This window comes from Pelodiscus sinensis, chromosome 12 (assembly GCF_052426305.1).
Source record: "Pelodiscus sinensis isolate ZL-2025 chromosome 12, ASM5242630v1, whole genome shotgun sequence".
Classification (NCBI taxonomy): Eukaryota; Metazoa; Chordata; order Testudines; family Trionychidae; genus Pelodiscus; species Pelodiscus sinensis.
The window spans coordinates 29,416,084-29,439,280 of record NC_143063.1 but is presented as its reverse complement, the minus strand read 5'-3'; the positions used below and the strand labels follow the sequence as shown (position 1 = coordinate 29,439,280).

Genomic DNA, 23,197 nt, shown 5'->3' with positions numbered 1-23,197 from the left:
CAGAGCCATGACTGGCCCTCCTACATGATCAGTTAATGCAAATAATAATAAACAGTGTGAAAGAACTTGGCTGAGTTAGACCCTTTAAAGTGATAGAAATTATAGCAAAAGGAGGGGAAAAGCCACTCAAAGAAAGTAAAGAGAGAGATAAATGCTGAAAGGTTTTTAAAGCAAATTTTGTCATTTGGGAATGTAACCAAGTTTTTTTATGTGCTAGCTGATTTGCAAAGTTAATGATACAGCAGTTTATAAGAAAATGAAAGCATGAGAACATGCCATACTCCTCTGGAACAAAAAGGGGGAAACAAACATACTAGGAATGAAGAGCACTTACCAGCTACAAAAAAGGGAGTAGCAGCAAGAAATGAGTTGAAAAATGACTCCTTTAGGGCTGGAGCTGCTTTGCTCTGCCAAATTTAAAGGGCCAGCTACAGAAAGGCATCTAGGAAAAAAGAGCCTGTAAGAGAGCACCCAGAAAAGGTGGCTGGGAAACATTCTGTGTTGTGCATTCCACTACTATATATATATATATATATATATATATAAAAGAATCAGCAGTATTTCATCTTCTTACACTGATGACATCTTACATATAGTTCCTATCCAATTGATAAGAAAAACAATTTAAGTTACTTTCTTAAAGTAAAAACACTGAACATGTGAAAAGTTCTGGCAGCTAGATTGATCTGTGGGCCTCAATCTGACCAAAGGATTTGCCTCTGAAGTGTTCAGAAGGAGACCTGAAGGTTCAATTCCTGCAAAAAGGAAGGTCAGTGGACACCAAAATATACCATCAATAATACTTTTTGTTTATACACCTCAACTAGGCCTTCCTGCACCTTTGTGAGGCAGGTATTTTTATCCCCATCCACAGAGGAAGCAAGTGAGGAACGTAAAGGCCTACATTTTCAAAAGTATTCACTAATTTTAGGCAAACCATTTCAGCTAGTACTGAAATCAGTAGTAGTTGTGGATGCTTAGGTGCTCTTATTCAGGTCCTGCATATCTCAGGTTGGGCTACCAAAAAAACCAGAAACATCTATATCTAATGGGCAGGCAGAAACTTGCCACAAATCCACAGCATCTGTGGCCCAGCTAGGAGTATAGCTCAGAAATTCTGCTGTAGCCTTTAAACCATGCTCAGGACAACTTTAAGATGAAAGACCAAAGAGTGTGTTGTGGTAACACATCGTCCTAGAACACATCTTTTTCAGTTCTAGGGGCAGCATTTATCCATTGATTGTAGTCTGACTGTGACATTCAAAGCTAACTCACTGTGCTGAGAATATGTCTCTACCTCTTGTTGTGTGCATGTTTAAACTTTGTGTTACATCACATCAAATTTAAATGAAAAAAACCACCCCAGTTTGAGGGTAAATAAGAGTAGAGAAATATGGAGGGGAATCAGATAACTGATTGTTTTGATGTGGTTTAGAAAAATAGCTGCCTCGTTCTGAAACCTCTGTAAAGATAGTCATCAGATTATGAAACTGTTGTACAGTCAAATGAGTCTTACTGGCATAACAGCAGCACCAATTGTTTTTCTTGTGAATACAGTTTTTTGCTGTTATGGAGTGCAGTGCTTATCATGTACCCCACCAGCCTGGCTGTTATCGCATTGACATTTTCAAACTATGTTCTACAACCGGTGTTCCCTAACTGTATCCCACCTTATAATGCCTCCAGGGTCCTCTCCATCGTGTGTCTATGTGAGTATTTCCTAATGTTCTTTATGCTCATAAGAAGTTTAGATCATGTTTACATCAAAGAGGTTTAATATTCTCTTAGGGGTAAATTCATCCGCACCCCAATGGTCACTGAAGTTCCATTTTCACCAAGACCAAGGCTGTTCCATTATGGTGCAGGTTGGATGGGGAGGTTCTATATATCATGCAAAGTTTCCTCAAAGCAGCACACAGAGGACAGGCCATAGGTAAGGGAAGAGGATCCTTAGCTCTTCTGTGCCAGTTTTTCCTGCCCCTGGACCAGGCACAAGGCTCAGCTGAGTTTTATTTATATTTTCATTGAGTAATATGGGATGGTATATTCCCAGGGTTGCCAGTTTTGGATGGACATATTCTTGGAGGTTTTATCACATTTCAGAAGCTTTAATTAAAATTTAATCTTTCATTCTGGGAGATTCCCGGACAATCCTGGAAGGCTGTCAACCCTATATATTCCTCAAAGAATTAGAATAGATCAAAGAGACGATAGATTAGGTATAATCTGGATTAGGTATAAACTGATGTTTTGAGGTTCAGGTTGAAAGATGAATAAAGGGTGGGGGTCAGTATGAGTAGCTAAGAACCTTTTACTCTGTTTAAGCCGTTTTTGCTAACTTGACAAATGGGGTAGCATTTCACAAGTCGTGTGTGTGTGTAAAAAAAATGCCACCAGTTCTTAACTACTAGGGGTCCAGACAGGAGCAAACCTTTGTGAAAAGGGATGAGAGACTCACCACTTCTCCTCAGGCCTGGTCTATACTACTGAGTTAGGTCAGCATAAGGCAACTTAAACTGACCTAAGTATCTACACTAAAAATGTGTTCCTATTGACAACACTACGGCTGTGTCTACATTGTCACCCCTTTCCGGAAAAGGGATGCTAATGTAGACTTCGGAATTGCAAATTCCGCGGGGGATTTAAATATCCCCCGCGGCATTTGCATTTACTTGGCTGCCGCTTTTTTCCGGCTTAAGTGCCAGTCTAGACGTGATTCTCCGGAAAATAAGCCCTTTTCCAGAGGATCTCTTATTCCTACTTTCAAGAATCACATCTAGACTGGCGCTTTTCTCCGGCTTATCCCCAAGCCGGAAAAAAGCGGCAGCCATGTAAATGCAAATGCCGTGGGGGATATTTAAATCCCCCGCGGAATTTGCAATTCCGAAGTCTACATTAGCATCCCTTTTCCGGAAAGGGGTGCCAATGTAGACACAGCCTACATGTATATCTACACTACGGGATAAGGTCAAGTTAAGATATGCAACTTCAGCTACATTAATTATGTAGCTGAAGTCCAAGTACCTTAACTCGACTTTTGGGGCTGTCCACACTGTAGGAAGTCGAAGAGAGAAAGCTCTTCCTTCAACTTCACTTACTCCTCGTGAAAGCAGGGCTACTAGCATTGACCAGAGTGCCCCTCTGAGTTCTAATTAACGTGTCTTAACTAGACCTGCTGATTCGAACCCTGGAAGATCAACAGCAGCAGTTTTGATCTTCTCTGTAGTGTAGACATACCCCAACTTAATAACTCCCCTCACAAAAAAACCCAGAGTTAACATCAATGCAGTTAGGTAAAGGTAGTGTCAGTGTAGACACAATGTTACTAACATCAACTGTTATTGGCTTTCAGAAGCTATCCTGCATGCCCCACACTGACAGTTCAGTGGGTGCTCCTGATAAGGACGCACACTGCTGACACAAGGAGCAAAGTGTAGACACGCACAAGCAATAAAATTACTGTGGCAGCTATATGCCAATGGAAGTTAGGCTGACTTAACTTTGTGGTGTAGACATGCCTCTGTTCACACAGAAGTCCCTCCACAGCTGGGACTGGCAGAATATTGATGACTCAGCAGGGATAAAGCTGTGGCAAACTTCCTTCCGAAACAGGCAGTTTTTGAGGATGGAGTTAATCCTGCTCATTTGATCCATCCAAATCCAAGCTAGATTTTCATCTCGTCTGCTGATAGGCAACTAGCAGCCTATGTTTCTCAGCTTTTGCAAATGAATGTTCTGAAATATACAAAATTTTGTTCCACTGAATTCAGTTTTCTGCTCTCTAGTACTCCTGACCTGGGTGAACAGCTCCAGCGTTCGATGGGCAACTCGCATCCAGGATATATTCACAGCAGGAAAACTGTTAGCCCTGGCCCTTATCATTACTATGGGCTTCATACAGATCTTTAAAGGTACTCACTGAGACAGCCTAAACATCAGTACTGTACTATTGGTGAAATTAAATTCTCTTTGGAATCCTATTGCACCCATCCCATTGTGACCTAGTCCTTAGCAGGCCTTAGAGAAGCGTTCTGAGGGCTTATTACTTCCACTGCTGACAGAATACAATTAGCAAGCAGTTGGATTTGAAAGAAACTGGATGAGGAAGTAGCTAGTGAAGTTACTTGATCGGTGTGGGAGGACAAGTTTCAAGCAGGGCCTAGCAAAGTTCCAACACTCCAGTCATCTGAAGAAGTAGGCTGTGCCCACAAAAGCTCATGATACTATCTATATGTTTTGTTAGTCTTTAAGGTGCTATTTGTTGTTTTTTAAGATTTTCCAGTTAGACAGACTAACACGGCTACCCCTCTGCAACCACTGGGTAAGGCGGACATTAATAAACTAGAACCTCTGTACTCTGGGTGTCCCTAACCCGGGAACACATATGGGAGGGAGGAGGAAATGGTGCTGCACACTCCCACTCCTTCTCCTCCTCAGCAAGGGGAACTGCAGCTTCCCCTGAGGCTTTTCCCGGCTACTCCCATAGCATCAGGATACAGGGCCTACAAGCATCAGGGAACGCAGAGCTATGCACGCACCTGGAAGCAGGCACCAGGTATGCAACCCATCTCCTCATGCTCAGACCCCACAGCACTCCGTCTCCCCCCCCCCCCCCCCAAATCTCGGCCAGCAAAATCTTTAATCAGGCATGCCCTGTTTCCCAGGGTTCGCTGCATTGAAGAGGTTCAAGTATATGTGACTAAACTGAAAATAATTAATGTTAATTGCAGTTGATTGAAAATTACAGGATTCCTTCCAAATATGGAAAGAATCACAAAGGAAGTGTTCTTCATAACATAGTATTATAAGTAATTATCAAACAAGTATCATAGTACAGAAATAAGTTGTAGCATCCTTATACAAATTTCTCTCTCAAAGAAAATGGTTGTTTTAATAAAAGGCTGAACTGAAATATTGAGAAATATCTCATGAGGTAGATTTATAGAGTAATTTTATCAGAGACATGTTCCTCAGATTTTAAATTACGTTTAATGAACTCTGTATGCAGTAATCCTGAGAAATATAGGCCTCAAATCAACAAGCAGCATAATCAGTTGCCTAACTTTAAGTATACGAGTCGTTCCAGTTCTCCAGGAAGCGATGAGTAAAGTTAGATGAGTGCGTGTGAGTTTTAGTGATTCAAGCCACAATGAAAAGCACAGAACAAGGGATTATGATGTTTTCAGTGTGTGTGAAATGGGTCACGTAGAGAGGACAGAAATACTGTACCGTATTAACAATTAACCGAAAGAATTACATGAGACCACCACTTTCCAGATTTGGGAAGAAAAAAAAAGCCCCACAGCTTGAAAAATTGCACTCACCCTGCAGGTGGTTGTTGTTGGGTTGTTGGGTTTTTTTTTTTTTTTTTTTTTTTTTGAATAGATTGAATGTTATTGAAGAACCCTGAGTTCCTGTAGAGGGGGCACTCACTCCATTCAGAAAAGAGTTTAGGACATCAGACGCAAATAGCTAGTATAAATTGTCAGAGTTCCACTGAAGTCAATAGGGGTCACACAAGTTTTGGGGGAGCTGTCAGTCCAGCTATGACCATTTCATACCATCAAGACTGTGTCCCAGAACTGTTTTGTTCGAGAATCTAAAAAGAAGCATTAGGTGTTAAAATTTTCCAGCTTGCTAGGGTGCAAACCACGGGAGCATAGTCTAAGATTAACAAACATAATATAAAATTGAATGGACACAATTCTGGAAAGTTTACAACTCTCTGAAAATATGCTCTGGTTTCCCGGGTAGGTGGCACTTCCACCAATCAGCATCAAAATATTTTGCACTTCTGACTTAACTTCTTGCTTTTGTTCTGTCAATAGGAAACTATGAAGAACTGATACCAAGCAATGCATTCAATTTTTGGAGGTCTCTATCTGTGGGACATTTAGCATTAGCTTTTCTTCAAGGGTCATTTGCATTCAGTGGGTGGAATTTCTTGAATTATGTAACAGAAGAACTAGTTGACCCCCGCAGGCAAGTATTTATTAACATATGACCCAAATACCTTTGTGGTAAAGGCAATGGAATCAGTCTGTTGGTGCCATGCACAGTGTGTTCCGCAGCAGGATTGACATCATTAAATGTCTATACATATTTGAAGCAAAGGTAATTAAGGTTATCACCTGCCTTTTGAGATCCCATAAGGGGCAAGCTAAAGAAATGAAGGTGCTGAAATTAAGACTGTTTTTGGCCCATCAATTTATACAAAGCACTCACTGAGCAAAGATCATATAGGTGCAACACTGACATAATGGCACTATTGATCTGTCTATTGCTTATATATCAATCTATATTAATGGGACTTAACATAACTATCTATTACTTATATGTTAATGGCACCAAACATAACTACCTAATATATTAATCTATACCATTGATGGGATGCCGCATTAAATTACATTAGAAAGAGAGAGAGAGATCTGTTTAATACCAAAACACTTTGTCTGTGGTCTTGGTTTTTCAAACAACATTTTCCCCAAAGAGAACACACAAGGAAGAGATTAAAATTGTCTTTTTATAGAAGAGGCAGCATCTCCCCTCCCCTCCCTCATCCCTCAACCCCTCCATTTAACACTTCTGCATTTGCCCTCTTCTGAGGTCTGTGCAGCGTGGCTGCTGGCTGTAGGGAGGAAGTTCTTAAGAGTGATTGGCATCAGGTTTGGTGCTGACAGTGAAGGCTTTGACATGAGTTACCCCCATCATGTTTGAAAAGCCAGAGGGAGAGTGATTCTAGTAGACTGATTAATTCACAAAGCAGTTAGTTCTGGATGTTCAGCACATGTACCCCTCTCCCCAATTAAGCAAGATGTAATTTCAGGTATTACTCATTCTGGATGGAAACAAATGACAGCCTCAGTCCTGCAAAGATTTAAATGCATGTTTTAACTTTACCTGTGTAAGTAGTGATATGTTCATGTTATGCATGTTTGTAAATCTTTGAAGGATTTAAGAGGGAAAGGAGGCAGGTATGGAAGGCAACTGTAAATATTTTCACAAACACCCACAATGTCCTAGCTGAAGGATGAAAAGTTTTGATCTCAGTAAACTAGTGTAGACTAATTTGAGGTCTAATCTGAGTAAAAAAGAGCCATCGGAAAGAGTTAACATAGTGTTTGCAGCAGGCAATGAACACTGCTGTCAAATGCACAAGTTTAAGAAGAAAAATAATTCAGCTTGTAGCACCTGTAGAAAAAGAAACCATCTGGCACATAGTTTAAACTGATGGATTATCAATAGAGTGTCAGAGATGCTCTCTGGAAGTTTTGCAACAGAATTATATAGTTTTTGAAGGAGTATTACAAAATAAAATACTATTTTCATTGGTGAAAACTATTTATTAATCTTTTTGCTTATTGGACAAAGAAAAAAATCAGAGCCTGAATGAAGTGTACACCCTATAGAGCTCTCAGAGTCCATAGAATGCTTCTATCACTTGGTATGTTTCTCAATGAATAACTTAGGCTGAGAGAAAAAGGCAAGTCCATTTTTTCCATGGTATCATTTTTATCAAACAGAGCCTCATGTAAGCTAAATTAAATTTACAGAACGTTGTTTGTTTTGTTACTTATCACCGTAATAGCTTACACAATATAGAAGATATATGGGAATTCTTTAAGAGGAAGCAGCTTTCTGGTATCTCCATCGTAGCCATGTTGTAAATTCTGTTTGATGGATTCAGCTCTGTGGTGATATCCTGTGTTACATTACATGGATTTATAATCTATATATACATGAAGCCCAGTAATGGTTTTAGTATTCTCAGAACTGCAATATGTCAAACTACTGAGAGGAGTGCAGATATGGGGCAGGAGGAGGAGGAGGAAAGAGTGAAGTTTCTCTTGTTTTGTTCTAGGTAGTGATAAGGGCAGTAAAACACAGATCTGGATGTAAACTTTCCCACGGTTGCCATGAATGAGAGGGACAAGTGAAGGGTGGGGGTGGTACAGTCCAGTTATATGTGAATACAAATTCTTATCAAGCCTCCTGATTCTTCTATTAGGAACCTACCTCGTGCCATATTCATATCCATCCCATTGGTGACATTTGTGTATACATTCACCAACGTTGCATATTTCACTGCCATGTCACCCCAAGAGCTCTTGTCCTCCAATGCCGTGGCAGTAGTAAGTAAACCATTCCATGGATGCCTAAAATACACTTTAATTTCAGTTCTGTGTTGTGCAGTTTATTTCAGTTTCTCTGCCTTCTGTTGCTTTAGACATTTGGTGAAAAGTTACTGGGCTACTTTTCCTGGGTTATGCCAGTCTCGGTGGCCTTATCTACATTTGGAGGAATAAATGGATACCTTTTTACCTCATCAAGGTTAGCTGGAGTACAATTTTATGAACATTATCTACTTTGGGGAGGGAATGTTTTAATTTAATTTGCTACATCAATGGTAGCGAGGCATTTTGTGTGCTACCGAACTTGATCTCAGTGTTGGACACATTAGATGCATTAAATTATGTTCCATTTCGGTCAGCAACTGTAATACTGTCTAGCAGGATCTCCTGCAAAAGAGCCCTGATGGTGTACTGGAAATGACTGCAGCTGTGATGGAATGATTTGTACTCAGAGTAAAATATTGTCTAAATATGTAGTCAATATAATTTTACAATAATAAAGTTTCAGTGTCCACAAGCTAAACTATGCTTAGTTAAAAAAAATAGGTTGAAAAAAATGAGGATTCTACGGCCAAATTCCAATCTCAGTGACTTGGACATAAATCCAGAGTAAACCCATTCCCCTGAAGCGCATTTGCGCTGGTGGAACTGGAACCAGAATCTTTCCAATAGTCTATTTAAATTTGTAATTTGACAGAAATGTATGAGCTCTCTAAAAAAATAAAATACAAACATCCGTCAGAAAAGAGATACCAATTCATCTTGTTAGTGCTTTGGCCAAATCCTTAGTGCTCTCAAAATGTCATGAGACCTGACAAACTTGAGGACATTTAAAAACACATAACAATTGATGTACTTCATAAATATAACTTTGATAGATACTGGGCCTGATCCAAAGCCCACTAGTCACTGGAAAGATGGTTGATTTTGGCTGTATCTGAAATATTTATATGGCTCCCATCACTATAGTATCCAAAAGCCCATGAAGTTATTTTCAAAACATCACTGTGAGGTAGGCAGTTCTTTTAGCCCCATATTTACAGAAGAGTCCTGAGCCAGATTGAGTCTAATGCCCAGAGCCTCCTCAAAGGTACGTGGTAGCTTGCAAATACCTTTGAAGAGCTGAGCCTAAATGCTGTGCCCACGGGCACACAAAAAGTTTGTGGTGGAACAGGAAATTGAACCCCCATCTCCCAAGTACCAGACTAGCACCCTAATCAACAGAACAGGAGTGAGAAAACTACAGGCCATGGGCCACATCCAGCTTGTTGGACCTGTTGATCCAGCCCTGGAGGTCCCACAGCTAGGGAGTGTGGCCGGAGGCGTGACCCTCTCCATCTGCCACAGCAGCCAGTGAGTGCAGTCCCCACTCAGTCCACTGCTGCAGATCGGGAGCATGGTTGGGGGCTGGGAGCTGAGGAGCGTAGTTGGGCACTTGCTTAGCTCTGCCTGCCACAGCAACCAGAGAGCATGGTTTGGGACTTGCCCCACTCCAACCCCATTCTCCAGCTGGGGAGGCCAGGGCTAATGGCAGCACAGGAGCACCTATTTTTCTGGAGCTCCCCACTTGTCTGGGGCCCAATGGCTAATCCACCACTGTGAGGAGGTCAGGGCAGCGAGCATTTATGGCTCACCATACAATTTGCCTACTCAGATGTGGCCCTCAAGCTAAAAAGTTTGCCCAGCCTTGCATTAGAGCAGCCTTTTCCCCAAGACCCGCATTAGGCTTTTGGATCAGGCCAGTTAAGACCAGTGAAACAATGTTGGACTAACTAGTATCTTGCATGTTCCTATTCTGCTTCCCAGGTTATGTTTTTCTGGAGCCCGTGAAGGTCACTTGCCAAGCTTGCTGGCTATGATTCATGTTAAGCACTGCACCCCAATCCCCGCCCTTCTAGTGTGTGTAAGTTTTACTTTTTCACAGGAGTGCAATTTAGAAATATCTTTATTTGCAAATGGAAATGCTTCACTTAGGAAATTGTGAACCCTTTTCCTGATTCTGTCATCTCCCTGCAAACGGTTAATGTGGAGAAAAATCTCCCCGCAGTCAATGCTAATTCCACTCCACGGGGCTAGTTTAGAGCTAATGGCCATATTAGGCCCAGTGCTGAGCTAAATGCTACTTGTTGCTCAGTAAAACTAGATGCTCTGTGTAGTGATAACTTGAGCCTTGGAGAATCAGGCTGTCTTTACTTGGCCTTGTATAGAAAGTGAGTTGAAAAGATCAGCGTAACAGATTCAAAAGAAGCATATACCAGCTGAACACATTGGCTACGTCTACACTGGCCCCTTTTCCGGAAGGGGCATGTAAATTTCACTAGTCGTCGTAGGGAAATCCGCGGGGGATTTAAATATCCCCCGCGGCATTTAAATAAAAATGTCCGCCGCTTTTTTCCGGCTTTTAAAAAAGCCGGAAAAGAGCGTCTACACTGGCCCCGATCCTCCGGAAAAAGTGCCCTTTTCCGGAGGGTCTTATTCCTACTTCAAAGTTTTCAACTCACTTTCTATACAAGGCCAAGTAAAGACAGCCTACTTTGAAGTAGGAATAAGACCCTCCGGAAAAGGGCACTTTTTCCGGAGGATCGGGGCCAGTGTAGACGCTCTTTTCCGGCTTTTTTAAAAGCCGGAAAAAAGCGGCGGACATTTTTATTTAAATGCCGCGGGGGATATTTAAATCCCCCGCGGATTTCCCTACGACGACTAGTGAAATTTACATGCCCCTTCCGGAAAAGGGGCCAGTGTAGACGTAGCCATTGGGTAAAACAAGGAGGTTCCAAATTACATTGAAAGGCTACACAAAAGGAAGGATTTTGATTTGTTTTATGCAACATGTACTTACCTTACAGCTGTAATTTCCATTAAGTTGTTACTCATATTGAATTGATAGCAAGGCTGTGGGGTTGAGCCTAGCATTTGGTCTTAAAAAAGTCTACATAGTCATCTTGTAGGAAAAATTATTATATCCCCCCAACTCTCTGCTTCTCCATTACACATCATGTCTTTGGGGATCAAGGTCACTTCCTTCCCGAGTTCATTAGGGTTCTAAAAGGCTATGACTATAATGCACAGTTATAATATATTTTATATTTGTCATGCTTCAATAACTGTAAACATGAAAATCCCCCTTAGGCACATTGGCTGAAATCTTGCCCTACTGCAGTCAATGAGGGGCTTTTGCATTGCAGTGGTAGTCAACTTGGCTTCAGCACAGCCAGGATGTGCACCCATAGGCTAGGTTATTCTCCCAGGCTATGCCTACACTGCAGGCTTTTGCTGGCAGAGAGTATGCTAATGAAGTGTTCATTAGCATTTGTTGCGCTGTCATTTGCATATCTCTGCCAATGCTTTTGACGCAAGAGGTTTTTGCGCAAAAACAAGCAGTAAGATGGGTCCATTTTGCGCAAAAAAACCCCTTTTGCGCAATATCGCTTATGCCTCAAAAAAGGAAGTAAACAGGATCTTTCACAAAAAGGGGTTTTTGTGTAAAACAGATCCATCTATACCTCTTGTTTTTGCAAAAAGCATCAGCAGAGAATATGCAAATGACAGCACAACAAATGCTAATAAGCACTTCATTAGCATACTCTCTGCCAGCAAATGCCTGCAGAGTAGACATAGCCCCAGTGTGTTGCCAGCTGTAACAGTACTGCTATTGCAGCCCACCCCTACAGGCCCACCGACAGGGGAGGAAAAGGGGGCAACTGCCCCAGGGCCTGGCAATTCAAAAGCACCTGGGGCTCTTGGAAGCCACTGCTGCTACTGCAGCAGCCAGAGGCCCAGGCCCTTTAAATTGCTGCCAAATTCTGGGTGGCACACTCCAGGTGGCATCAAGGACTGGCAGGAAGGGTCCGCAGCATGCTCCTGAGGGTGCTGAGGGTCCCATCCCTTCCATACAAGTCCCTGCCACTTCTGGGAGCACAGAGCTGGCCCCCCACACTTGCTGCAAGGAGTCACAATAACAGACTTTCAGCAAACCTAATTAATGCATCAGGATTTTTAAATTAAGCTAGCCTGTGCACTTAAGAGAGGGTTTGTTAAGGGCTCAGAAGATTACCATGTTGTTGCCATGCCTTTTCAGAATTGGGTGTTTAAACAAGGTTGCTATTAGTGCAAAGTGAATGGAATTCAAACCATGTCAAAGTCTATTTCATTGGGGTGCAGGACTTAGTAAGTTAACCAGTGCCTTGTGCAGGGCTAGATAGATTCAGACCATGGAAGTTTTTTTACCTGAGGTTTTCACAAGGAGGCTGGATAGCCATCTGTCTGGGATGGGTTAGACACCATAAATCTGCACCTTGCCATGGGATTACACTGGCTGATGCTTGCAGTCCCATCAAACCCCAAGGTTCTATGATTCTAGCTCCAGGGTGGGAACCCTAGCCCTGGGGGCTGTATCCAGCCCCTCAGGTACGAGGCTCCCCCCAACATTGGGGAGCCCATGCTTGTGGGGGGAAGGGTGTTTTTGTTTCTCATTTGTATGCTGTTCCCAACTGATTTTTCTGTGGGTCATTGGTCCCTGACCCAGAAAAGGTTCCCACCCCTGATCTAGATCATATTTCCCAAAGGCTGGTATTACTGCTTGCTTGAGCCCTGCCTGCCCCCTGACAGAGTCTGCCTCCCTCACTGTGTGGAGCTGGCATGGCTGCTCGCTCCTTACTCCAAGTTTCTTTGCACCCTACTTCTTTGACAAAAGTGGGTGTTCGTCCTGTTTGTTCTTGCTGGCTGACCAAGTTGGCAAGAGCAAACAGGGCAAATGCCCACTTTTGCCAAACAAGTTGGGACGGCTAGGCCAGGGCTTAGAAAAGGGACTGTCAAGGCCAAAACAGGATATATGCACCGAGCTTCTAATCTGCCCGGGAGGGTAGAGGTTCCTCTCAACTCCACCCAGGCTCCCGCCCCACTCCACCCTTCCCCCAAGGCCCAATTCCCATGCTGCTATTGCCCCCCAGTCTCTTCCTGCCCCCCACCCTATCCCTACCCACCTTTTTCCCATCTCTTCCTACCCCCAGTTCTGCCCCCTATCCCCAAGCAAACTGTGCCTCCCTCCTCTCTCCTTCCCACACCAGCACCTCCTGAGACTGTGAAACATCTGATCCTCAGCAGGCACTGGGAAGGTGGGGGAAGGGCTGATTGGCAGAGCCTTCTGGCAGGCAGGAGAGGCTGGCAGTTTGGTAGAGGGGTGGCCAGTGGGAGCTCAGCACCCACCATTTTTTCCTGTAGGTGCTCCAGCACCTATGCCTGTGGTCACATGTTTTGAAATTTTCCCCAAGTATTTTGCACGGCACAGTTGCCCACCCATGAGAGTCATCAGAGGCAAAAGACCGACAACCTCCACTCTCAAAATTCAAGAAAGTATCTGAAGGGAAAAAAGGGGCCAACCAAGTTGTCAACAGGGTCCTTAAATAGCTCTTATCACCTTAGTGTCACCGACGCTCAGATCCCATCAGCCTCAGGTGCTCTGCCACCAAACCAGGCAATCAAGGTAGAGAGCATCCAGAGCAAATCAGATGGCAGCATTACATGATATTGATACATGTCGGCTGTGTCTAGACTGGCAAGTTTTTCCGCAAAAGCAGCTGCCTACACTGGCCGCTTGAATTTCCACAAGAACACTGACTTCCTATTGTCTGAAATCAGTGCTTCTTACGGAAATACTATGCTGCTCCCGTTCGGGCAAAAGTCCTTTTGCACAAAGCTTTTGCGCAAAAGGGCCAGTGTAGACAGCTCAGATTTGTTTTGCACAAAAAAGCCCCGATTGCGAAAATAGCGATCGGGGCTTTTTTGCGGAAAAGAGCATCTAGATTGGCACGGACGCTCTTCCACAAAAAGTGCTTTTGTGGAAAAGCGTCCGTGCCAATCTAGACATGCTTTTCCGCAAATGCTTTTAATGGAAAACTTTTCCATTAAAAGCATTTGCGGAAAATCATGCCAGTGTAGACGTAGCCGTTATGTTCTAGTGTAACTGCTTCAAACCATGATGAGTCTCCCCACAGTCTCAAGATCCCCTTAGGGCAGTAAGTCTCATCCCACAACCTAGCAGTGTGCTAAAGGGCAGCGGTACCTAGAGTTAGGGCTGCCACGCAGCAGAGTCGAAGGTTGGGGTGAAGGCTACCACCCACCTGGCCCCACACAGCAGGGTCTGGGGTTAGGACTTCTGCCCAGCTTTACACAGCAGGGGGTCAGGATCGGTGTTGGTAGCAGGGTCAGGTTGGAGTTGCTGCATGGCCCCATGCAACAGCGTCCAGTTTTGGGGCTGCTGCAGCCCTAATGGCAGAGGTCAGGGTTGCTGTTAGTGTCAGGTTAGCTTCCACCCACTCCCACAGAACAAGGTACAGGGGCCCTGCTATGAAGCCCTGCCACTAGGGCTCCACTCCTGGCACCATTCTATGACGGGGTTGCTGGACTGGGGGCACTGGACATCAGTGTGCATAGGGAGGTTGGGGGGGGGGGATGCTGTGGTTCTCAACCTGTGGCCCACCATGATTAATAGGTTGAGAACCACTGCCTCAGGGACTCACGTTAGCAGCTGCAGCGCAGTGAGGCATGTGGGTCTCTAGCATTATTGCTTGTGCCAGTGGCACATGAGAGCCTCCCACCTTCAGTCACAAAACCAGCTAGTCATGGGAAACAGGAATCTGAGCAGAGAGAAGGCTCACAGGAGTGAAGAGCCAACCCCCGAGAGAAGTTGGGATCCGCAGGTGCTCCACTTCTAGAATTTAGAGGATAATATGTTTTTGTTTAGATTATTTGTATGATAATACAATACACATAGGTTTGAGTAATACAGATACAAATGTAATCAAAAGAGGTGTGAAAAACCTAGGTTTAGCAAGGCATAATTACCAAAATTGGGTCCCATTCTGGAATCGGCTGCACATCCCTAACTCCTGGCTAATGTTAGTGGGAAGTGGGGGCACTCAGGACTCTCAGAATCAGACCCATAAAACAACATTACACAGTGTTACTCACAAAGAATGCAAGTGCAAATAAGCAAGCTGATGCATGGAAATTTCCACAAGCCATCTGCCCGTTTCTAAACAATAGTGATGCTAAAAAGATTAATGATCTAGGTCATTTTCTGTGTGACCCACTGGCTGGGAAAAAAAGAAAAGAAAAGCTAAAACTTTTATTCTTTATACTATGTACAGGTCACCTGGAACAAAGTAATGTACTAACCACAGAATGTTTGCCTACAAGAAATCCATCCTTTCCCATAACAGACAAGTTTAATTTTGCCAGAAGTCCTGACATAGAGTTAAGCAGCTTTAAAAAATAACACACAACAGAAATTGGTGGAGTGAAGCCATTAAAAGCTTGCACAGTAAGTGCTCTGTTCTCTAGCATAGTTACACCTGCAGCACATAGGATCTAGTCTGTGTCCTCTGACATCATGATTAAAAACCCCATTGACTTCATTAGGAAGCTAGAACAAGCTTCAATTCAGGCAAAGGAAGGAGAAGAAATGTGGTAGGTAAAGTTACCGAAAGACACTGCTTGGGAATTCAGATTACACCCACCATTCTGCAGTTAAAAACCAGTCACCTTCATTGGTCTTACTGTCCATCAGCATCCTCTTCCCCTGATCTTATAGATTATGGAGTGCAAAAACTGGAAAGGTACTGTCGGGGAGCAGAGGGGTATGTGATCAGGCCCTTTCACAAAGATTGTTGGTATAGTGCAGAGGTAAAATTGGTGCTGAACATTCTTCAGCGATGGCACATTGCAGATGTGCTGCTGCTTTCTGAAGTGTGTCACCAAGTGTGCCTTCAGCCAAGGTTTTTATGAACAGCTGTAGCATCTGGATTATGCTGAGCATTCAGCTGGCACTTCCTTTCAGGAGAGGAAAAGGAATGGCAAAGTACCTTAATCACATAGCAGCCCCAGGGATGCAGCAGGTGCCCTCAAGGTCAATGCGCCACACTCCCTTAGATATCTCAGTTGCTAAAATGGAAGTCCCTGGGGTGAGGTTCATAGTGCACAGGCTGCAAACTCATCTTGCCCATTTCCTCCTCCCCCCATGCAGCAGATATCACTGGAGTTTCAGTTCAGGATTCTGCACAGCCATCAAGATGGTGGGCTTAAGCTCGTCATTTGGCCATTAAAATGCACAGTCACTTTGTAGAAAAAACAGGAAGAGTTACACCCACCCTGGCTCATTTCTTCTTCACTTCACATTACCTCTTGGGGATATCCAGGCCATTTCCTTCCACTTCTGATGTGTCCTTAGCCACTCTTTGACCTGGGTCATCAGATTTACCCAAAAACACTGTAAAAGAAATCCTCATGATGGGTACTTGAGGTTCTGCACATGCAAAGGTTATATTTTAGGCCCTTTTGAACACTGGAATTGGAGTGCTTGTCAGAGTCATTCATGTAATTAGTGAGGAAAGCTCTGAGAGTATGCACAGGCATTACTACAGGACCATGATTAGCAGCATCAGTTCAGGGAATATTCTCTGTGCATTCTTGTAAGTAAAGCTATAGGCACCTGATTTCAACATGAACAAAACAAATCCAGAATCTCCATTCAATCCTGATTTTTGTGGCACACTTTTTATGTAGTAAACAGATTCATAAGAATCAGTAGCAACACCCAGCATGGGATGTAAATAAAAGGAACTTAATTGCTTGTTGTTGTATGTGTTGTTTTAAAGCAGCTTTTTCTGGTGTTGACTCAAATAAGAATGTGCTTTTCTCTTGTTTAGTGTTTGACCACTATTATCATCATGCTTGTTGGAGACACGTACACATTAATTAATTATGTGTCATTTATTAACTACCTCTGCTATGGAGTGACAATAATAGGCCTGATTGTGTTGCGCTGGAAGAAACCCAAAATCTTCAGACCTATCAAGGTGAAAATATTTAAGCCAAATTTCTTTGCTCTTCTGTCTTCCTATTAACAATTTAAAGAATGTGCCAACCACAGCAAATCCCTCATCAGACCTTGAAATACTGTTGGTTGATATTTAAGATGTTTACTAGGGTAGTGCTGTACAAACACATAGCAAGAGACATGCCCTGGCAAGTGGTAGTTACAGTCTACAAAGATAGGACAGACAGAGGATGGGAAACAGACCCAGTGATGCGAAGCCTTGGTCACACAGCTGGGTTGTGCCTGAGCTAGAAGTAGAAGCCAGGACTTGAGATTCCCAGTTCATTGCCTTATCCACTAGCCCTCGCTGTCTCTCCCCTGTATACCTTGCAGAATGCTACAAGGAGTCCTGTGGCACCTTATAGACTAACAGATGTATTGGAGCTTTTGCAGGCAAAGACCCACTTTGTCAGATGCGTGACATAACATGCATCTGACAAAGTGGGTCTTTGCCCACGAAAGCTTATGCTCCAATACATCTGTTAGTCTAAGGTACCACAGGACTCCTTGTCACTTTTGCAGATCCAGACTAACACGGCTACCCCTGATACTTGCAGAATGCTGTTACAGTTCTGTACATGTCTCTTCTCTTCCCTCCTTTCTTAGGTGAATCTCCTTATTCCAGTCACTTACCTGCTATTTTGGGCATTTCTACTGATCTTCAGTTTCTATTCGGAGCCAGTGGTCTGTGGAATTGGACTAATTATCATATTAACGGGAGTGCCTGTGTTTTTTCTCGGAGTGTATTGGAGAAATAAACCAAAGTGTGTAAATAGGTTAACTGGTAAGAATACATTACAGTTCATTCATTCAGCCTCACTATTTGTTGATGTACATGTAGGAATTTATTTCAGTCTTTCAGGTCTACATTGCCACCAATCTTTATAGGGTCCCAGTGACTGTGTGGCATTCACCAACACTACCATTAAATTATGCAGCTATGCAGAGCTCTTTGAACAGGATTTTGCTGAGCAAGGTGTTTAGATGTTACTGCAATTTTTTAATTCACATGAAAGATAACTGTCTTCATGCCCATACACAATATAAAGCTGGAAGCAGGCAAATGTGGGGCATGTGCACAAGAGACCATCAAATTTATAACTGAGCGTGGGAAAACTGCCTATTGATAAAGATACCCCTGACAATTTTTAGACCTTAAACCTATGCACAGAAGGAATGAGGGGTCTCTGAAATGTGCAGATATTCAGTACTTAACTTTTGGATAAGAAATAAGGATGCTAAGGTCAGACTATGAAATATGGAGAAAAATTAAAAAAAAAATCAACACACTAGAGAAAGCAAAAAACCAAGAGATAGTGGTGAAGAGGCGTAGCTAGCATGTGACTGCCAGTAAAACACAGAGAACCACCAGTAACTTCCTCATTCTTTTCTGCAAAGAAACTGACATCCCATATACAAAAGTGCTATCATTAATAAAACAATTCTGAAATTTAGCAAAGGTTTGAATGGCATTTACATTGTGGAAATATTAAAAAAGGAACCTTACTGAAATTGTTTCATAATGGTATCCAGATAAAAATAGCCTGGATTTACTGCCAGCTCCTTTAGGTGTAAGCTGAGCCGGTCTGACATACTCCATTCAGCTAGACTATGAATATTCAGCTCTGGGGCGAAGCAAGAAATTTCAGGTTTTATTTTTATGATGCTGCAGCTTTTTAATTTAGGTTACTGTAATTCTCCTGCCTTTATGTGTGTTCTGCTCTTTCTTTTGACATTGCACATTGCTCTATTTCTCCAGCTGACTTATAATGTATGGCCTGGTGAGCAAAGCACTTATTTAGGAGAGTATTTGTAAGCATACAAGTAAGTCTCATTGAACTCAAGTGCTACATAAATAATAAACTAACTCTTTTTTAGTGCCTTGCTGAATCAGACGTTAGCTCTATCCCACTCCTGCCCTACTTTTGAATATATTCAGTCCCCCAGCATATTACTGACATACAGCCCAAAGTACTACCAGAATTCCCACATTGTTGAATAATTGTTTGACAGGCATAAGACAGGAAAGCTAGGATCTATTACTTCCATGAAAATAAATTACACATGGGTCATATGTCTTAACTAGAACAAACTCTTTAAGGTTTCAAAAAATCAATTTGCTTTAAGGCTAGAATGTCCAAAGGATTCTAGAAAGGTTAGAAACCTTCCACCCTATGAAAGTCAGTGGGAATGGTGTGCCTAACTCCTTTAGAGCCTTTAGCCTCCCAAGACTCAATGCTTTCAAAAAAATGAATTCACCATTTTAACTTGAAAAGAGTAATAATATGGTGTGATGGGGTAAACCTCACTGTACTTGGACTTGCGTAAACAGCATGTATATAGGCTCACATCGGAGACTGTTTGAGAGGACTCAAATAATCATCACATTAACAAAGGGAGTTTGTGTTTTTCATAGAGTCCATGACATACTGGGGACAGAAGTTGTGTTTTGTCGTCTACCCCCAGGAGGGAGCTCCAGAAGAGGATGATCTGCCTTTCACTCAGTCTCAGTTATCAGAAAGTGAAAAGTCCTGGAAGAAAGAATGAAACAATTGATGAAACAGAAGTAGCTTTTTGTTTACATGTTGATTTTTGCAAAAAGTTTTTCTTGGAAAAAAAATGTATGTTTTTAGAAATCAGATACAGAAGCCCATGAAATGAGCTACATCTTTACAACCATTCTTAGCTCTTAGCTTTTCCTAAAAAAATAAAACAGGGAGCTGGTTATTTATTTCTGACCATGTATTTCAGTCAGCAAGGAAGTTCAGAGCAGGTACAGTAAGCTAAGTTCTTGATCACCAAGTCCAGCAGCCTTAGAGTTGTACTGTAAAGCAGTTGAATCTGGAAATGACAAAATTGGGGCCCCCTTCCTACAGTGAAAATAAAATAGGGAAAGTGAATAGAATAGGGGAAGCTTATGGTCCTACTCGTGCTACCAATGGAATCAGTGAGGCCGTGTCCAGACTCAGGGGTTTTTTTGGGAAAAGTAGCCTTTTCCCGAAAAAACTTCCCCTGCGTCCAGACTCAAGCCGCGTTCTTTCGAAATAATTTCGAAAGAACGCGGCTTTTCTTTCGATGGCGGTAAACCTCGTTTCACGAGGAAGAACGCCTTCTTTCGAAAGTTTCTCTTTCGAAAGAAGGCGTTCTTGAATGTAAATAGGGCTTCTTCAAAAGAGAGCATCCAGACTCGCTGGGTGCTCTCTTTCGAAAAAGCGGATTGCTCTTTTGAAAGATCCGCCTGCAGTCTAGACGCGATCTTTCGAAAGAGGCTCTTTCGAAAGATGCTTTCGAAAGAGCCTCTTTCGAAAGAAGCCTGCAGTCTAGACATAGCCTGAAAGAATGCCAATTGATTTCACGGGCATGGGATCAGGCCTGCATGACCCACGTCATTTTCAGGCTACAATCTAAAAAAATCAGTTGTGCAAACAGTAACGCACATGAATAACTTTGCCCCTGAGAACAAAGTTACAGCCAAGCCTAGGCAATATGCAAGTTTAGGTATTAAAACGGTGACCACTGGTAGAGTGCACAGTAAAGAGATATCTACACAGCAAAGAAAACCCCACTGCAGTTCGTGTGGCTCGGCTTGGACTTATGGAGCTGTTTCATTGCTCTGTAAACTTCCAGGCTTAGGCTGGAGCCTGAACTCTGACAAGGTACATGTGGGAAGGTCCCAGCACTCAGGTTTCAGGAAAAACCCAAAAGTTCTACACAGCAGCAAAACAGCCCCACAGCCTGAGCCCCATGAGACCTAGTCATCTGGCACAGGCCAACTGCAGGATTTTCTTTGCTGGGTAGGCACCTGGGTATGTCTACACTAGCTTGTTAATTTGAGCTAGGTAGGCAAATCAGACAACCAGAGTTGCAAATGAAGCCCAGGATTTAGATATCCCGGGCTTTATTTGCATGTTCCCGTCTGGCCGCCATTTTTAAATCCCCTTAGTTTGAATGAAGTGCCCGCGGCAGTTTAAATTAATCCGAACTAAATCCTTAGTTCGGATTAACTGTTACACCTCATTCCACGAGGAGTAACAGTTAATCTGAACTAAGGATTTAGTTCGGATTAACTTTAAACTGCCGCGTGTAGTTGCGGGCAGTCAGTTCAAACTAAGAGGATTTAAAAATGGCGCCCACCCGGGAATATGCAAATGAAGCCTGGGATATTTAAATCCCGGGCTTCATTTGCAAGTTCGAATGCCTACGTTAGCCACCGTAGTTCGAACTAGGGGGCTAGTGTAGACATACTCCCTGAGAGCTTATACAGGGTATTTACATAAAGCACGGAATGTATAACTTCTACACTGTACTGGATCACTTTTGTCATCATTCAGTTATGTAAAGAAACCTTGGAAACTTTGATATGCTCTAAAGTAATTTCAGTGTTCCAGCAATTTTGCAAACAATGAGCTGGGGTTTGTATTAAGAAATCTGAACAGCTCTGTTATTACAATAACCACTAAAAAGGTGAGAGAATTTATTGGACCAACTTCTTTTGGTGAAAGAGTCAAGCTTTCAAATTTAAAAAAAATGTCTAAACTAATTTTAAACTTAGTCACTTGTTCTAGCAGGTAATTTTTCTTCAAATAGGAATGGCAAGCAATGTGTGTGTAAAATAAAAACATCCTCCTCAAGCACCACAATCTTTACACCTATGCATTTGATGTCAGGCCCCTCCTTAGGGCAAGACAAGCAAGAAGGGTTGCCTTCAGGGTTCCACGCTGCCCAGTGCCATCTACCTCAGCTGGCTGCTCGCTCTCTGTCCTGGCTGGGAGCCGCTGGGCCATGTAGCGCAGCTGCTGTCAGCGTGCCACTTTGGGCCCTGCAAACTCTTTGGCCAGGCCTGTTTGATGTACTACACATTAACAAACAAATACCCACAGACCAAGCATTGACTAATCACTGGTGCTTCTAGGACAGGCTATCTATCTAAATCTTTGTCTACATGGGAATGTTTCAGTATAACCTAAGGTGTGAATTGAAAAGTGATGGTTGTACAAGATACTGCTTTCTGCTCTTTGGATGACTGTAGTGTTAAAAGTTGGGGGTGAAGGAGTGGTTTAGCTTGTTACTTGGAAAGGATTTCAGCTAAACCAATTTAACACATATGGTAGCCACAGAGGGGAGTTCAGTGACATAACTGGTAGAACTCTCATATAAGCTAGGCCTTAGTGAAAGGATAGAAAGCACAGAAAGGGTTTGGTAAAGGTACTCAGATTGGGTCTTCCTGTGTGGCTGTGCCATTGAAGCCGCACCATAGTAAGTAAGGCAGCGTTGGCCCTCTGTCACCAGGAAAGCGAGCTCTGGACGACAAAATAAAACTACCCCCAACAAGGGCAGTAGCTTTGTTGCCTAGGAGAACATCTCTTGCCAACAAAGCACTGTTCACACAGGCGCTTTTCCATCTTTAAAACTTGTGTTGTTCAGTGGGGTGTTTTTTTCAGCCCTCTGACTGACAACGTTTTAATGATGAATGTGCAGTGTAGGCCTATCATGAATGTCACAACTAAATACAAGGTGGAACAGCATGTTTTGCATAAGTACTTCACTCATATACTAAGAGACCATTCAAGGTGTTAAGAGCTCCATGTAATTCAAAAGCTTTTCTTTTTCACCAACAGAAGTCAGTCTAATAAAAAGATTCAGAGGGGTAGCCATGTTAGTGTGTAACTGGAAAAAACAATTAATAGTCTAGCAGTGCCTTAAAGACTAACAGGTGCTGCTAGACTATTGGTTGTTTTTTAAGTTCTTCTAATAAAAAGCGGTTACCTCACCTACTTTGTGTCTCTGATCCTGGGACCAAAACAGCTGCAAACAACGTTACAATAACCCAACATTTTTGTTTAGTGCAGTTCTACTGTCAAATGGAGAAAATAAAAGAATTCTGTGTTTCTAATATACATTGTAATGGAAAATGGAAAAAAGGAACAAATTGTGATATTTTTTTTCTAATATACTCACATAAAAATTCACCTTGCCTTTGAAAAAAACCTCCACATTTCATCCATGTTCAATGAAGAAACTGTCCTTAATTATTTTACCACCAGATGCTCATTAGAAAGTGCCTTGATATGATTGAAGCTGTAACAAATTGATATGTCTAGTGTTCTCGTAGTGGCTTATTTGGTAAAATTATGGTGGTTGCAAATGTAAAAATGTGACCATTTTCATACCAAAGAATCTTTTGAAAATG

At 42.6% G+C, this 23,197-nt stretch overlaps 1 protein-coding gene across 2 annotated transcripts in view; it reads left to right on the top strand.

Moving 5' to 3' along the window:
• SLC7A10 (solute carrier family 7 member 10) overlaps positions 1–20,965 on the top strand; it is a 102,035-nt gene extending 81,070 nt beyond the window's left edge. For both annotated transcript variants that reach the window (XM_006114933.5, XM_089781499.1), the window contains exons 3-11: positions 1,558–1,709; positions 3,786–3,911; positions 5,829–5,982; positions 8,009–8,132; positions 8,228–8,331; positions 9,939–10,035; positions 16,838–16,987; positions 17,614–17,791; positions 19,424–20,965. In XM_006114933.5, coding sequence (XP_006114995.1) covers positions 1,558–1,709; positions 3,786–3,911; positions 5,829–5,982; positions 8,009–8,132; positions 8,228–8,331; positions 9,939–10,035; positions 16,838–16,987; positions 17,614–17,791; positions 19,424–19,554 — 1,216 coding nt within the window. In that variant the 3' untranslated portion in view covers positions 19,555–20,965. The remainder of the gene's footprint in view (positions 1–1,557; positions 1,710–3,785; positions 3,912–5,828; positions 5,983–8,008; positions 8,133–8,227; positions 8,332–9,938; positions 10,036–16,837; positions 16,988–17,613; positions 17,792–19,423) is intronic.
• Positions 20,966–23,197: the final 2,232 nt, after the last annotated feature.